The sequence below is a fragment of the Chenopodium album genome, chromosome 18, assembly GCF_948465745.1.
Source record: "Chenopodium album chromosome 18, dcCheAlbu1.1, whole genome shotgun sequence".
In the NCBI taxonomy this organism is placed as follows: domain Eukaryota; kingdom Viridiplantae; phylum Streptophyta; class Magnoliopsida; order Caryophyllales; family Amaranthaceae; genus Chenopodium; species Chenopodium album.
This window is the reverse complement of record NC_137851.1, coordinates 6,991,974-7,008,512: the sequence shown is the minus strand read 5'-3', so window position 1 is coordinate 7,008,512 and position 16,539 is coordinate 6,991,974. Positions and strand designations below refer to the sequence as shown.

Genomic DNA, 16,539 nt, shown 5'->3' with positions numbered 1-16,539 from the left:
AACATGGATAGTCTTTCTATATTTAAGAACTAGGCTCTTGTTTTAAAATGACTTAACTGGATTTCTCCTAAAACATGTCACACTATATGAAGTCGTCAAGAGTGATTTTGCCACGCATTTAAGTAAAAGAGATGTCAATTTAGGTACTTAGATTAGGTGCTCAGTAGCGTCATTTCAAAGTTGAGACACACTAAATTATTAAACGCATGGGAGTCGAAATTTTAATTGAATTTTTTTCAAATCAATCCGAGTCTGTATTTAACACTTCTAACTTAATTGTTTTTTTTTTTTTTTTTTTGAGGTCCTGGGTCCTGTCCCTGATTGGCACCCAAAAAAACCCGGGTATGCTCATCATATTCTGTGGCAGAGAACCAACCAAAACATTCATCTTCTTCTATACCGCGCCTTATCAGTAAGCTCAAACCAAAAACTTCAATGGCTACTCTGAGCTTCAATCCTACAAAGTTCAGAGATCAAACTGCTTCAATTCCTTACAAACCCATCTCCAACTTCACTTCTTTTTCACAACCCACGAAAATTTCATGTACTTCAACTTCTCATACCATTTCAAACTCTTCCACCCTGAAAACCTCATCAAACTGCAAACAACGCCGTTTTCTGGTCAATTCAGTCTCTGAAAGCTCAATCGAAGAAGCTGAAACAATTGAAGATGTTATTGATGATGACCCAACTGCAGAAATGAGTTTTCTTGACCCGGGAACTGAACCCGAAAACATTACTGAATGGGAATTGGATTTTTGCTCAAGACCCATTCTTGATATCAGGGGTAAAAAGATATGGGAACTTGTTGTTTGTGATAATTCTTTATCTTTACAATACACAAAGTATTTCCCCAATAATGTTATTAATAGCATTACTTTGAAGAATGCCATTGTTACCATTTGTGATGAATTGGGTGTCCCTCTTCCTGAGAAAATTCGGTTTTTCAGGTCATTTTTTTTCTGAATTTCTTCAAGTTTTATTGATTTTAGTAAAAAAAAAAAAATGGGGTTTGAAGTTTGAGTTTTATGGGGTGTGTTTCTTTAATTTGTGTTGTGAAATGATTTACTGATTTTGGATTGTATGTTGATTGACTATTATGATGTAGGTCTCAGTTGCAGACCATTATAACCAAGGCATGCAAAGAGCTTGGAATTAAACCTATTCCAAGTAAAAGGGTAAACTGTTGTACTAGTATGATTGATTTAATTTAGTTCTTTACACTTGTATGTTGCTATAAGTAGCTTCTAAACCGTGCAAAACACAAATAGAACAACTAATTTGAGACCGGAGGTAGTATTGAATATTGATTTCAGTTCATTCACGAAATGATATTATGGATGGAGAGCATGTCAAATGAAAGGGGAAATCCAGGCATGGATGTTAAAATTCCTTTTCTGTGAACTGAAGGAAAAGCATTTGGGATCATCTTTAAGCTTTCCTTGAAAGGAATTAGTGATCAATGATTGGTATTTTCTGAATTTGTGTCATAAGATTTGTGCTCGAAATTTTGACTTCATGGGAGCAATATGCTGTCTATTGGCAATATACTTTGGAAGCTTCCTGCTGTAATTGTTTCAAAGATTTTTCGCTGTTCAGTCTTTGAGTTCACTAGGTTCATAGTTGATGTTAATATCCTCCATTTTTGCAGTGTTTATCACTGCTTCTCTGGTTGGAAGAACGGTATGAGACCATTTACACGCGTCATCCAGGCTTTCAGAAAGGAGCAAAGCCTCTTATGGTGTTAGATAACCCTTTTCCTATGGAACTTCCTGAGAATCTGTTCGGAGATAGATGGGCATTTGTCCAATTGCCTTATTCAGGTATTCAATCCTAGAAGATGGCATTGTGTAATACTTCGTATCAGATTGTGAGATTTATATAATTGCATGTGATAATGGATAGTCGACTAATAATCCAAGTTTACTGTTTCAGCGGTGCGGGAGGAGGTGGAAACCTTGGAGAAGAAATTTGCATTTGGTGCTAGTTTAGATTTGGATTTGCTTGGTATTGATATTGATGATGACACACTAATTCCTGGTTTAGCTGTTGCATCTTCACGTGCCAAACCTTTGGCAGGTATAAATCATCTTAAACCCTTTGCTTAACTTCGTATTCAGGTTTAGTCATTTTGTGCTACAAAATAAGCTCAAGAAACTGCTACTTAATAGAGTTAGACACTCTTTCCCTTGAATGCACTAAGCAAGGATACCGATGCATTAAGCAGCTTATTATAGGAACACTTAAATCATGCATTAAGCTGTTTCCCTACCTTGCTCTATTGAACTGTACACTTAGTAGCAGTAACATCACTAACATGTATAAGTAGGGCTGCTTCATTTGGCTTCATATTTGAGAGAAAATGTAAACTTACCTGTTTATTTATCATTCCTGAACCCTAAACCCTTAATCCTTGTCACTTCAGTAATATTTCTCTCAGAATAATTATGAGCTGCAATAAATTATACTGTATAATTCAATGTCACCCTGTTGTAATCTTGCTGCCTTTCAAAGATAGCTTCATAACCTTGAGCCCTAGACCTGTCGTCAACCTACCCAATTCTCCACTGGGTACTCCAACCTAATCTTATTTTTGTTCTAACTGCAGCTTGGATGAATGGATTGGAAGTCTGCTCCATTGAAGCTGATACTGCCCGGGCTTGCTTGCTCTTGTCTGTGGGAATTTCAACCCGATATATTTATGCTACATATAAGAAAACACCCGAGACAACACAAGAAACTGAGGCATGGGAAGCAACGAAGAAATCTTGTGGAGGCTTGCATTTCCTTGCTATCCAAGAGGACCTTGACTCAGATGATTGTGTTGGGTTTTGGCTCCTCTTAGATTTGCCACCACCCCCTGTATAATTCATGTACATAAACCTTTGGGCAAGCTTGAGCAAGCAATAGGCAAATACCCATTCATTTTCTTGAACAAGAGCCTTTTGTATCTTCTATTTGTTAAGAATAGGCAACTTCATAAGATATAAAGACTTAACACAGCTTTATGAGAAGACGGCTTTTAATTTGTAGGATTTAGACTGAATTTTATGAGATTTTGCTTTTAAAAAAACATGGTATTACATTATTACTAATAACATACTTCGTATAAACATTAGCAGCATCAACATTTCAACATTATTTGTGAGCATAGCAAGCATGATTTCATTAAACATGTCAAGATAATGCAACAAGGCTACAAACTTGCCAAGTTGCCATGATACAAACCCCTTTCATCTTTTGCTAAGCAGTTGAAAAAAATAGATGGACTTTATTAAAGGGTACAAATCAAGCTAACAACTTGTCAGCATAGCTACCATAGAGAAGGCTGTGTATTCCTAATCATTTACAACAACGCTTAGAAAACTGACTAAAACACAAGAAAATAGCAGTCTACACTAGTAGTCAGATCAGACTTGTATCTAAACGCATCCTATTAAGGTTACATGAGGAAGCCAATAAAACCTTCCCCCCACTGAGAGAAGCTGCACATTCAAGGGTAGAGAAAAATTATCATCTGAACCCTGGTGAGGCCCAGAGATATCAGATTCATTGTAACAGCCTTAAGTGCTGAACAAATGGTGCAGAGAGATTCTACGGGCCTTCACCCACCTGCTAGCAAAACTGTGAGAACCTTTGGAGAGCTCTGAACTGCAAAGACAATAGCTTGGCTTTAATCTTTATACTTGATCATCAGGATTTCAGTCTTTTTTGTTTCTGTGTTACAAATCTGATGCCTTGCTTTCCAAGTTCTACAGTCTTCGCCCTTCCATCATCAAGATCAACAGACAACATTGCTGTCCCCTCAATAACGTCACTGACAACTCCTTTATGCCTGATAAGATAGAATTTTAACCAATTATAAACAGAAACAGTAGACCAAGTATATCATGCAAGTATTGACCAGTAAAGTATTAAAAGTTTTGATGAACAGAAAATACTGAAGTAACAAAGGACGAGAGAAAAACAATGTATCTAGCAACCAAAACCACACATTTCAAGCATGATCATGAAATAATTATCAAAGTATCAAGGACCAGAATCCAACCAAACTATTTCAGCCTAGTATGAAGGAAGACGCACCAGGAATTATCAGATTGCTGATGAACTTCTACTCTCTTTCCTATAGCATCTTTACCCAACTTCTTCAAAATCCAGTTAGCATCCATGATTTCATTCATTAAATTGTCATCTTGTGATTTTGTCACATCTTCCTGTTCATGATGTTTAGGCTTTTCCACCAAGGGTGACGGCCTCTTTCTCTTAGACCTTTGACCCTTCACAGATCCTCTCTCTTCCTCACTATGTGGAACCCACGAACTAGGGTAAGGAGTCTTGAATTTGAGTCTAAGCAAAGGCCTGGAGTCCTTAAGTGAAGCATCTACAGCAGGTGGTGCTGGCTGGTTACTTTTATTGCTGTCACCAGACATATCATGCCTGTTATCTGGATGCTTTCTCAAAGAAATCTTCTCACCCTTTGATACATTGTTCTGTAGCCCTTCACTGTCAGCATGGCTTTTTTTTGATGGCGTGATATGTGTGCTCTCTAGACCAAACAATCCATTCCCTCTGTGAGATTGAGGACCAGAAGCTTCAGATTTGCCTTTACCAAGCTTTATTATGTTACGATCCCTTAGTTTCACTCCTCTTATATCATGAGAACCATCAACTTTGTAACCTGCAAATTCCCATGAGTCAATAAAAAGTTCATATTCATTCCAGATTAAGAACAGTAGTAGCCAAATGCATACCATCATCAGAGATTGATGTGCCATCTAATCTTTCCGTTAGATTATCACCTGTCCTATGCTGACTCACTGCATCATTCCCTCCTGAATCCAACAAAGAAAAACAGAGCTGTAAGACCTAAAAAGACTGAAATTAAGAATAGAAATCAATTTGAAATTATTTTTAAAAAAAAAAAAAAAAAAAAAAAAAATTAAAAAAAAAGCAATAGCCAAATTTCAAGTTATATCACATGTCAAAACAATGGAACACAATTAAATTTTAGAAGGCTACTTAGATACACAACAGTCAAAATCCTACCAGAAAAACATGAACACAGCAAATACACAATTTGGAGCAAACACCAAGGCACCGAAATTCAAATCATATCATAAATCGCCATCTCTTAATAGATTTTTAGTCCTTAGATAATTGAATAGATAACGATAAATTACTCTTTCTTCTAAAGGCAAAAATGCATCAGTAGAAAACAGATAACAAATGTCAAGCAACAGCCAGCATACAGCTGTATGCACTATGCAATACAAGACTTACCACTTAATGTCACCAAATCTTGCTCCCTCTGGTAACTTGAAGAATCAGACCTCGGAGAGTTGGTAATGGTTTTATTTCGTCCTCCTAAATGTATAACCAGCTTAGTTCCCTTAATGGTCTTTGGTTTGTTGCCGAATTGCCCCACATCCTCACTAACAGCAGTGTCATTAGGCTTCTTGCTCTTAATCTGTAAAACTGTTGCTCTTCTGTCTACATTGCTCCCCGCAACCTCATCCATAGATTTGTGCTTCAAAACCCCCTGTTCCTTATTAGAGAAATTTCTGTCATTTGGACTGAAACTTCCAGAAACAGGAGAAGAAAAAAAATCTGGTCCATGTGGCTGTGACGTCTCTTTATTGTTCCCCAATCTAGATCCAAAAAACTGAGTCTCACTGTATTCTTCAGGCTTGACCTCCATTTTACCATCCAAAGACGTCTGGTATCCCTTTTTCTTCACATATTTTTTGCTGTATGGTTTCTTGCCAGATTCCTTGATCTTCTTAGGGGAAAAATCAGCCAAGCTTTTCAAAGAGAATCTAGCGCGCCCATGTTCACCCTTCCCAGCACTCAGATCATAATCTTCATCATCAGAAAACGGTGAAATAGAAAATATTTCTTCCTGAGTCGGCAAACCAGCAGCTGCCCTTAAACTTGCTATTAGATCACGATCTGCCTCGTCTCTTCTCCTCCACAGCTCTTGCACAGCATCTTCAATACCCCTCACCTGCAAATAATAGAGAAGGAAAGGAGAGTTAACTCACAAGTAAATTATACTGGTAGAAGTAGTAATAGTAATTGGGAAACCTTCTCTAAGCATACCTGGTAGCACTCGCCACGGCATGTTGGGCATGTGTATGGAAGATTTCCATCTATTTGAAACTGCAAATATCTCTCATCACTGCGTGTATAATAGCATCACAATTAAGATATGTCATTAAAAGTTGAAGCATCAAACTTAATTTCACTATAAAATGATGACAAAAAAATATTTAACCTGATTCCATCACATTCAATGTGCACCCAGCGCTGGCAAATATCACAGCAAACCATAGGTGTTGCCTCTGAATCTCTGTAGACCTACATATTTTTAAGGTTAAATCAGTCAACTAACACTGATGCATGTAAGACAATACAGTGAATAAAGTTGACAAGGCCTCAACTATGGTCAAAGACCAAGCAGAAGCAGTGAAAATTGGGTGCCTCTGTGTGTGTGTATGTGTGGGCCCTGGGGGGGGGGGGGGTTACAGCAAAGAAGGGAAGCATTGGATCCACATGATTAAAATTCTTCATTTCAACTGATGGGGAACAAATGTTCTAAATGAAAGTCAATCATTACCAGCATAAAACTACTCAAGTTTCTGTGGGCATTACATGCTGGTATGACTGAAACAACCAACATTGAATTTCAAGATGAATCCAAGGCATAGCACGACACGTTCATATAATCTTAAACAAAACAGAATTATATATACCTTCAGGCAAGCAGGACAATAATTGCCTTTGGTAAACAATCTCCCACAAGCATCACAGCAAGTATACCCTAAAAACCACCTGCAGTGTCCAAAACAAGGTCAAAAGAAAAAATGACAAAAAAAAAGTAGACATGATACAACAATTAAAACAATAGTAAGTGCAACAATTAACATTCAAATTACTGCTAGTCAAGATATGCATTACAGCATTCCAAACACAGACCACTATTGCCCATGTGGATCTTACTATCCACAATGGAGAAACAAGCTTACACAAACCTTTCCTAGAACTATATGAACAAGACATACTAAGATGCTAGATGCATGAGTGTATTTTAATACCAGTAATTTTCTCTAGAAATTACAACCAAAAGTTCCAAATGCCTATTGCCTTATTCCATACACAAACTGTCTCAATTATACAATTATACATGTCAATCGTCAAAAGCTATAACCAGCATCTTTAAAGCATAATGCAGCCAGGCATCACCAATCTAATAAGAGAGCCAAAAACTTTAACAAATACCTTACACTCAGACCATTTCCTGGAACATTTGACCCACAGCTGTGGCATTTTGTATGCTTGGGGCAAAGGTAAGGTCCAGAACTAACATTCTGCACCACAAAAATATATTAAGATCCAACAATCTGCACAGTGCAACAAACTAAAAACAGAAAAGGAAAACAAAGACAACCTTGTGCGGAGGCTGCATACAATAACAATGGAAGGCACCATCACACCTCTTGCAAAATTTAAACTTGTTTGGCTCTCCAGTTCTACGACAAACCTGGAAGGGAAATGAGATAAGAAAAAGATACCCATTGTCAAACAAACAAGCAAACCAAACACTGAAGTACCAATTTGCAACAACACTATATAAACTAATTATCAGCAGACAAAAGTTTTAGTATTCCTGAAAAGAGAAGCTAAAGAATAAAAGATGCCTTCAATGAAATATATATAGGGCCCAGGGAGTGTATTGATATTAAGGAACCATTAGGAGATTGGAAATGCCAAAATCAATTCCTCCACATGCTGAATATGAAACTAACTTTTCTATAAAAATAAATAGATAAGATTCATCCAAAATATATATATAGCCTAATGCTTCAAATAAACTAAGAAAACTAAGAACGTATAAGAAATGGCTATGAATGACTGGCACCATTGTTTAAACAAAATGAAAATTTTACACAGATTTTAATATTAAACAATAAAAATATTAATGGCCAAAGGTGTGTCTGGCTACTATTAGTGCTGCTTTTGCTGAAACAGGCCCCAATTATTGAAAAGAGAAAAGGCCGTTCAGCTGGGTGCATGAATCCAGAAAAAATCATATAATTAGACTTGAAAGACCTTGAAGTGAGTTAAAAATGCTACAATCTTTTATTTATAGGCCAAATCGTTAAAGTGGACCGTGAATCTAGATGGTATATTTTAAAGAAACTAAAGCTGCTTACGATCCACACACATAGCACTAAAGTGACTAATTTTTAACAGGGTTTTGTTTGAAGAGTGAAAGCCATACTGTAAATCTATGTTCAAAAAATTTAGAGACAGCAACTCACAAGAAAGATAACCTACAGACCACAAGAAAGTATATCCTACAATATAAGCCATGGACTTAAGCAAGATATTGCAGCACATGATTACCTCACATGTACGGCATGAGGGACATGTCCATGAACTCCAGTGAAACAGATCTGCAGAGAGAAAAAAAACTCAGAAGGGGAATGTAAGATTTTAGCCAGACCAAGAACCCCAGCAACTGAACAAACCTCTATGTTGAGACCAAGTTTTTAAGCAACTCCTGTGATATTTTTTCCCACAATTACTGCACGGATGCATCTTCTTAGCTCTGTCACTGCCTTCATTTTCACCGGAGAAGCACAGTCGACACATCACATTCACATTAGAAGAACCCTGCTCCTCTACGCCAGAATCTTTGGTGACATCCTGAGAATAGCAGCAGAAAATCAAGCTAAGCTATATGCAATATAGAAGCAAGAAAGTAACAGGAGTGCAGTACCCAGAGTCTCAAATAATATGGACCATCTAAGAAAGCACATGATTGCCAATCCCAAGGTTGGGACAAGATTCAAGGTTTATAATACTAGGTTCATCTGACGACATATATTACCTGTTTCCCACTCTAACAAATTGACATTTTGATATCCTATCAACTTTAAGTTGTTGGTAAACCAACAGGTAGCTAGATATGGAAAATACCTGGGAAACTCTAAAGATGCTCTTGCATCAATCAGCATTAAGTTAGTGAAAGAAACACCATATGATTAAGATTCATAACTAGCAACAAACTGACCCGAGTAAAAACATAGTCATTCACTCGTTCCTCATCCATACAAAGAGTGGGAAGTATTGTAAAAATAGGCCAAATCCGCCAAAACTTAAAATCTTCACTTGTCATTCATCAATTGCAAAATAAGTCCACATTTTAAAAGACATAACATAAATTACCAAATAATTCTCATTGATAGCCAAAAAACTCAAATCACTTATTCATTATCATCACCTTAAAACACTCCAATTTAGATCTTTGCTTACAAAAAAAAAGTCATAGCTGTTTAAATTATCCTGCTCTCCTCCTATCCATCCCCCCCCCCCCAACCCTGAGCCCTTGCATGTTGCAATGACATAACCTACAGTATGATCACTTACAAAGCTACCACATAATTCCAAAACAACATCTTTTCCGCAATTCAAACTCGGTCTTCCAAAACCAAAGTCACAAGCTTTTCCCAATTAGGGATTGAATTAGACAACCAACAACACCCTCCAATCAATGTCATCATTCCACAAAACCAATTTTAATTATTCCACATTACATATGCTACTCACAATATCAATACATTATTAATTGTCAATTCACAACACAAATGCAATTAAAATCAACAATCTTTAGCACAACACCAAATAGCAAACAACCCTTAAATCAATTAAACAGATCGAAACAAGTCAATGCACAACCACAAACCCCAATTAAGTCCAAAACCCACAAAAATCCCCAATTCCAAAAACAAAGAAATCGGCAAAAACAAGAAAAACGAACCCTCACCACCAAAGCACCGGATTCAAAGCGGCGAGCAAAATCCTCAGCAGCCAAAGAAGCAACAGCAGCCTTCTTCTGCAACGCAACCCTTTTAGTCTGAGCAGACAACAACTCCTCAGCATCATCTCCATTAACAAGAGCAGAAACAGGCGGCGGAGGAGGCGGCGGAACAACCTTAGGAACCGGAACTTGAACCGTAGCACCTTCCTTAACCCTAATAATCCATGGATCCTTAAGAAAATCGTTCAACCTCGAAATTCCACCCTCGAAATCAGAAATTCCAGAATTAATCTGCGGAAACCCTAACTCGCAGAAACAAATTCGCTTGCTAAAAGAGGGGAATTGAAAGGAAGAAGAAGAAGAAGAAGACGAGGTTAGTGAGCAAGAAAAGTGAAATTAAAATCGGAATGAATTCAAATAAAAGAAAAAAAGAGAGGGAATAAATAAAAATACAAAACAAAGAGAGTGTACTACTATCTAGTTTACCATGTAATTGGGCAAGCGACGTGAAATGCCATATTATGATGAGTGATGAGAGAGAGAGATGAACCCAATTCTTTTTGATTTTTGATGGGGGTGCGCTAACCTCACTTCTCCTCTCCTTTTTTTTTCTTTTTTTTTTTTTTTTTTTTTTTCCTTTTTTTCTCTCTCCAAAGTTTTTATGAGAAATACAGTCTATAGGCTTCTTCCTTCTCTATTTTACCACTTCCCCCACCTTGTTTTTTTTGGACAATTCTACCCCTATTCTACATGCTATCTACTTTTGTTTACTTGTAACTAGAGGTGTCAAACCCGAACCGACCCGAAAAAAATTATCCGTTTCGAACTGTAACCGATCCGATTTGATCCGAGAAATTCAAGACCCAAACCCGATCTGTAACCGAACCGAACTCAACCCGAATCCGAACTTGACCCGATCTGAACTTAATCCGGCACCGATTTGATCCGACCTGAACTCAACCCGAATCCGATTTGACCCGACCTGAACTCAAACCGAACCGATTTGACCCGACTCGAGCTCAACCCGATCCGAAATTGACCCGACAAATAACCGATCAGATCCGATCTGTTTTGACCCGAACTGATATTAACCCGACCCGATTTAAACTCGATTTGATTTTTACCCGATCCGAATTTAACCCGACCATAATTGATTATTGACCTTTTTATTCAAGTTCTTATACTATATATTTACTAATTATTAATAAGTTAACTTTTTTACTACAAAGAAATAGTCTGGAGTCTTAAGTTTACTACAAACCCATCACGTGAGACAATCTGACTAAAAAGTAGATGGGGTTCATATAAAGAGCTCTCTCTTCCTATCTCTCTCCTTTTTTCTCTCTCTACCATGTGTTTTTAGAATATTTTAATCGTTGTTATGTATTTACAAATACATAACTTTCCTTCATTACTACTTCCTCTACAACTGTGCATTATCCTAGAATTATAGGCATTATACATCGTATGGTTATACACACACTACGTACATATGCAATAATTTATGCTCAAATAAAAAGAATGTACATAGTAACAATTAACTATCACTATGTATAATGTCAAGTTTTTAATATAAAAATTGAATTAGTAATAAAGTAATTCTAACAACTCTAACAAATATCTTATACAAATTGAATTAGTAATAAACTAAATTAATAGTACAGAACTCATAACCTCGCAAGATTGTACAATTGATGAAGAGTTGTAACCTTGTAATAACCTTAAAAAATTGATATTCTATTTTGTATATATCACCATATGTAACTATTATTACTCATCATTTCATCAATATATCACTAGCTCGGTCTCACTTATATAGGTATGATAAGTTATCGATAATTATTCAATCTCAATTTTCCTTTAAGATAAAAATTATACATAACTTGATCAAATGAGAAAACTAAAACTTCGTGCTTCATAATTAATAATCATATTGAACCAATAATAAGGTAAAAACTCAATAATATCTCTAGATTAAAAATAACCTTATTTGGATATGAATTTGGTCAGCTCGACCAAAATCCAGCCAAACACAAAAAGGAATTAAATCGAAACTGACCATTTAATGAATCAACGGATCAACCTTATCTTAGTCAAACCGAACTTGACCGAACCGAAATCATCCGAACCGAAATCAACCCGACCCAAATTCATCCGACCCGAAGTTATCCGGTTAAACCCGTTTTAAACCCGATCCAAATTTATCCGAACCGAAAGTGAACCGATCTGGAGTTGACCCGACCCATATCCGACCCGGACTCGATAGACCATGACCCGAATTTGACCCGACCCGAATTTGACCCGATCCGACCCGACCCGAGTTAAAAGGATAATTTTGATCCGAACATATCCGACCCGAGTAGACCCGACCCGAACAGACCCGACCCAAACTCCATCCGGTTATCCGAATTGACACCTCTACTTGTAACGTTGTATTGTTGTTAACTTGATACTCTCTTGTTAGAGTATACTTTTTACTACCTTAACATGTTCTTTTGACCGGTATTCACTTTAATGTAGTTATTATGGTTGATAACATAAAAACAAAGGATTTTTCAGTTTGGGTTAGGTGTTGCTAGTTAATTTAAGGCTGGGTCTCATATACAGGAATTTTATGGTAGTTTTGAATCGTAGTGAGGTTGTTGGTAGTTGAGTTAAAAGGCGAAATTGTATTTTATGATAATTATGTATCGTAGTTAGGTTATTGCTAGTTGAGTTAAGGGCAGAATCTACGGTAAAATCGCTTTAAAGATAATTTATTGTGAAAGCGGCATCAGTTTTATATGTATATTAGAGGTGACAATTAGTTTAAAAAGAATAGCATTTAATGATTAATATTTTGTTAGGATGATTTTCTCTATCAAATCTTTCTCTTTGAGTAGAACATAATAATAGCTTGAACCATTAAAACTCATGAAAAGTACATAAGGTCAACTAAGAGATTGTCTTCATAAATATGTCCTTAAATCATTGATAGCTTAACAGGTCTTTTTTACTACGGAGTAGTGTTCAATTTATTTTAGTTATTACAATTAATTATATAAAAATAGAGGATTTTTTATTTTTTGGATTAGGTGTTGCTATCTGAGCTACAACGAAAACATGTGTAAAGGAATTTTATGGTCATTTTGTATTATAGTGAGGTTGTTGATATGAGTCACAAGGTTGAATCGTATAAGGAATTTTAAGATAATTTTGTATTGTAGTGAGGTTGTTGCTAGTTGAGTTAAAAAGGCAGAATGTAAAGTAAAGTTAGTCAACGATAATTTATTATAAAAGCGGCGCAAGATTTTAAAACTAAAGGTGACATTATTTATTTTAAAAAGGAGATCATTTAATAACTAATAAAGTGATCCAAATCTTTCTCTTTGAGTAGAACATAACAATAGCTTGAAAAGTTCACTAGGTCAACTAAACGATTTGTCTACCTAAACTGATGTTGATTGTCTTGTAATGTCGTGGGCTAAAAAATAAGGAAGTAGCACTATAAAGTATCAACAACTCATATAATTTTGAAATTTGTATTATATATGTCTATGACTAGCAAAATTAATTAGGAAACACTACCTTATCTTACATATTGACACATAATCTAGTGATCATACAAGTGAATCCTAATTAATAAAGTTGCTTAATACAATCTTGAAAATATTATAGGAAGGAAAGGTCATTATCATAGCCTCCAGGTTCAAGTTTAGGGTTGTGTTGTTGAATAATTAAAACAGAAGCATTGGTGGAAAAATTAGGGCACGACAGTATATCACCAAGAGGCCCCAATTCCGGACATTGTTCCCAATCATTCATTCCCATTGTTAAGATTGAATTCACACGGCCAGCTCGGCCCACAATAAAAAGCTCATATTGGCCATCTAATGATCTTAATATGGTGTAAGCATGTGCCGAATTCATCAAGTGTTTCTCTAAGTATGAGACCTTCCCTCCTGCAATGTGCCTTTCATAAAAATTTGCAAAGCATTCATCATCGACTTCCATCTCTTCTAATTGTTGATTTGTTCTTCTCATATTATTACTTTCTGCATCTATGTCTACTAGGAGTCTCATCACCGTGAGTTTTACCCCGGGATGGTAAGCTATCCGTCCTGCATATGCTAATGCTTCTCTATCATCTTTGCCTCCGATAAATATAACAACAGTATTCAAACTATTTCTTGGAGATTTTGATATTTCACTAGTGCCACCAAAACCTCGATCAACTAAGATTGCAATGGAGCATGGAGCATTGCGAAGGACCTAGTAAAAAAAAAAAAAAAAAAAGAACTATTTTACCCAAGGAGATCCTGAGATCGATTCTCACCCTCGTCCTTTTGGCTCTCTAAACACTAAAAAAAATTAATAAATACAAGCATTACCTTGCGATTAACATATCTAAAGCCTACACGGCTATCATTTGTCTTGCCATCATTTGGAAGACCATTGTGAAAAGGAAGTATTATTAGACTGATGATTGAATCCTCAGCTAAGTTGCAAACTTCTTGGTGCATATTGTTAAAAGTGGCCAAGGCCATGGCTCTTCGAAGGGTGATTCCATCTCCATTCTCCGCGACATATTCTCGTAATGTGGTTGTAATTTGTTCTCTATTTTGAACAGTCACCTCATCAGTCACCTCTAAAGCATCTACTCCTCCTCCTCCTGGAACCAAAGTGGCAGCGATATCATCTGTGAGTTCTATCATGTCAGTAGCATATACCACCATGCCCGGGTCACCCGTCTCCTTGGAGATCTCCATGAGATTTATAGCACAAGGAACATTTTCGGGGCCATGAAAACCTAATAGAATCCTAAGCTCCTTGGTAGGATCATGCCATTGTAGCGCCAAAGGTTGATTTGGGAAGCGTTTCCTAGCTCGTTGAATAATGTATTTTGCTACTATTGGAATGTAGATGATCTTGAGAAGCATTGCTAATATCATACCAATACATGTTGTATAACTGATGATGTTATTCTGCATCAACCCCATGCATGATACTAATTAAGTATCAATAAATAATAAAGCAAATTAAAAGTGCATATAACATACAATATATATTATGCAAAATTTAATCAAACAAATTAAAGAAAAAGTACCTTCATGGCAATAATAGTGAGGTATATATGCAAATGTCCTTTAACATTCAAGAGTAGTGCAAGTGTTGTGGATTCAGGCCATTGAATATCAAATATCAACCCGGATAAAAGAGCTCCAATAATCTTGGCAATCGTTTCGACAACAAAGAAGCCAAACAACCTTGCCCAAGAGCCTAGAGTTTTAAAATCAAATTCTCCAATTTGTGCTTCCAAACCCACCCACACAAAAAAGAAAGGATAGAACACAAAGGTCAAAAAGTAATAAGATTTAGAAATGAAAAATTGTGAAATCCTCCCTTCTCGGGGTAAGAAAGCCCCCGTTACAAACGCACTAAGCACGGGAGTAAACCCCATAAGGGGTGATATGCATCCAATACACACCACAAACGCAACTGAGAGCACCAAGTGTGATCCTTTAAATGTTTTTCCATGGGGATTCGCGCTGTTCACCCAACCAACAATTCTAGGCCCTACAATCAGGGTTATGATGGTTTGTACTAGCAATGTCGCGCCTAGAGGGATAACACCGTGCCCCTTAAGGTACTCATGTTGGTCAGGTTCTCTAACACGTACTCGAAACCCTCTTTCTGGTTGGAATATGACATATCCAACACAAATTATAAAAATTGTTACCAATTCAGAGTACACTGCTGCAGAAATGGCAAACTTGCCAATGTTAGACTTTCCAATTTTAAGGTCTGTTAACACACGCGTTAGCAAGGGCGACCCCGTACTTGACAGCATTATAGAGAAAGCTAAATAAAATTTCAGGTTTGAGTTCGCCCCGTAATGAAGGAAAGGAGCGCTGCCACTTGTCATAATAAATGTGAAAATCATCCCTGTGTATGCAAAAATAGCCTCTTTCTTAGGTATGCGAAAAAACACTAGAGGATTCATTTCCAGTCCTAGTGCAAACATGTAGATGGTCATCCCAAAATCGGTTAAAAATTTCATGTTTTTCAATTTGTTATCATCTATATGTAGTATCGACGATTTTACTAAGGTCCAATTGCCTAACGAAAACCCCACCTGCAATACAATACTTATCATTAATCACATATATAATAAATTTAGTTTAATAATTAAGGTAGCTTGCAAAAATGATCATTAACATTCCATGTCAATTACAACAATTTCCTTGTATTCTAGAAAACTAATAGTAAGCATATGCATATAAAGAATATATATGGATTATTCGGAATGTGGAAGACATACAATAGTTTCCGATATGATTCGAGGCTGAGAAAAGGGCTTTATGAGGATATGCAAGCCATGGCAAAGTCCAAGCAAAGAAATGAAGCAAATAACGTATGAAGCAACATTTGATATCGCATTGTTACAATCTGTAATATCATCTTCCATTTTTTCTCGCTTTCGATCTCCTTTTGATTATATCCTATCAATTATTATATCATTCATTGGATATGAGTCCTTCTTTTCGTTACTTCCATATTTTGTGTACAAGTTGAGATGCATGAAGTTAAAAATCTCATCCATTAGCCTTTCTGCATGCAAATAGAAGTAATAGTAATTAGCAAGCTTATGAGTCCAACTTATGAAGGGTATATATAATATGAAATTACAATTTTTGTGTCCAACTATCAAGCATATATAAACATTTTTATACTTT

General features: G+C 36.4%; 3 protein-coding genes across 4 annotated transcripts; 1 reads left to right on the top strand and 2 right to left on the bottom strand.

Annotated features, from left to right (window-relative positions):
- The first annotated feature begins 310 nt into the window (after positions 1-310).
- On the top strand, positions 311-3,032 carry LOC145591357 (protein TAB2 homolog, chloroplastic-like). The gene is made up of 5 exons (XM_081647790.1): positions 311-950; positions 1,109-1,178; positions 1,652-1,823; positions 1,936-2,079; positions 2,609-3,032. The coding sequence occupies exons 1-5, from the start codon at positions 436-438 to the stop codon at positions 2,866-2,868; spliced, it is 1,161 nt and encodes a 386-aa protein (XP_081503916.1). The 5' UTR covers positions 311-435; the 3' UTR covers positions 2,869-3,032.
- A 219-nt stretch (positions 3,033-3,251) lies between these two features.
- On the bottom strand, positions 3,252-10,462 carry LOC145591356 (uncharacterized). 2 transcript variants are annotated; one of them, XM_081647788.1, is made up of 13 exons: positions 10,310-10,462; positions 9,824-10,151; positions 8,532-8,709; positions 8,407-8,456; positions 7,448-7,540; positions 7,279-7,367; positions 6,753-6,831; positions 6,275-6,357; positions 6,100-6,178; positions 5,281-6,004; positions 4,752-4,832; positions 4,084-4,678; positions 3,252-3,835 (listed from the first exon to the last, which is right to left on the bottom strand). In XM_081647788.1, the coding sequence occupies exons 1-13, from the start codon at positions 10,339-10,341 to the stop codon at positions 3,694-3,696; spliced, it is 2,553 nt and encodes an 850-aa protein (XP_081503914.1). In that variant the 5' UTR covers positions 10,342-10,462; the 3' UTR covers positions 3,252-3,693. The 2 variants fall into 2 exon arrangements, with proteins under 2 accessions (XP_081503914.1, XP_081503915.1); XM_081647789.1 differs by having other exon boundaries at positions 9,830-10,151.
- Positions 10,463-13,474: 3,012 nt separating this feature from the next.
- On the bottom strand, positions 13,475-16,271 carry LOC145591059 (cation/H(+) antiporter 28-like). The gene is made up of 4 exons (XM_081647443.1): positions 16,125-16,271; positions 14,910-15,938; positions 14,194-14,787; positions 13,475-14,074 (listed from the first exon to the last, which is right to left on the bottom strand). Exons 1-4 carry the CDS (start codon positions 16,269-16,271, stop codon positions 13,475-13,477), a joined length of 2,370 nt encoding a protein of 789 aa, XP_081503569.1.
- Positions 16,272-16,539: the final 268 nt, after the last annotated feature.

Coding starts and splice junctions, on each gene's coding strand:
- LOC145591357 (XM_081647790.1), top strand. CDS start 436: ATGGCTACTCTGAGCTTCAATCCTACAAAGTTCAGAGATCAAACTGCT. Junction 951..1,108: donor GAGAAAATTCGGTTTTTCAG/GTCATTTTTTTT, acceptor ATTATGATGTAG/GTCTCAGTTGCAGACCATTA. Junction 1,824..1,935: donor TGTCCAATTGCCTTATTCAG/GTATTCAATCCT, acceptor TTACTGTTTCAG/CGGTGCGGGAGGAGGTGGAA.
- LOC145591356 (XM_081647788.1), bottom strand. CDS start 10,341: ATGGCATTTCACGTCGCTTGCCCAATTACATG. Junction 6,832..7,278: donor GGAAATGGTCTGAGTGTAAG/GTATTTGTTAAA, acceptor TGGACACTGCAG/GTGGTTTTTAGGGTATACTT. Junction 6,005..6,099: donor GCCGTGGCGAGTGCTACCAG/GTATGCTTAGAG, acceptor TATTATTTGCAG/GTGAGGGGTATTGAAGATGC.
- LOC145591059 (XM_081647443.1), bottom strand. CDS start 16,271: ATGGAAGATGATATTACAGATTGTAACAATGCGATATCAAATGTTGCT. Junction 15,939..16,124: donor GAATCATATCGGAAACTATT/GTATGTCTTCCA, acceptor ATTGTATTGCAG/GTGGGGTTTTCGTTAGGCAA. Junction 14,788..14,909: donor TCACTATTATTGCCATGAAG/GTACTTTTTCTT, acceptor GGGTTGATGCAG/AATAACATCATCAGTTATAC.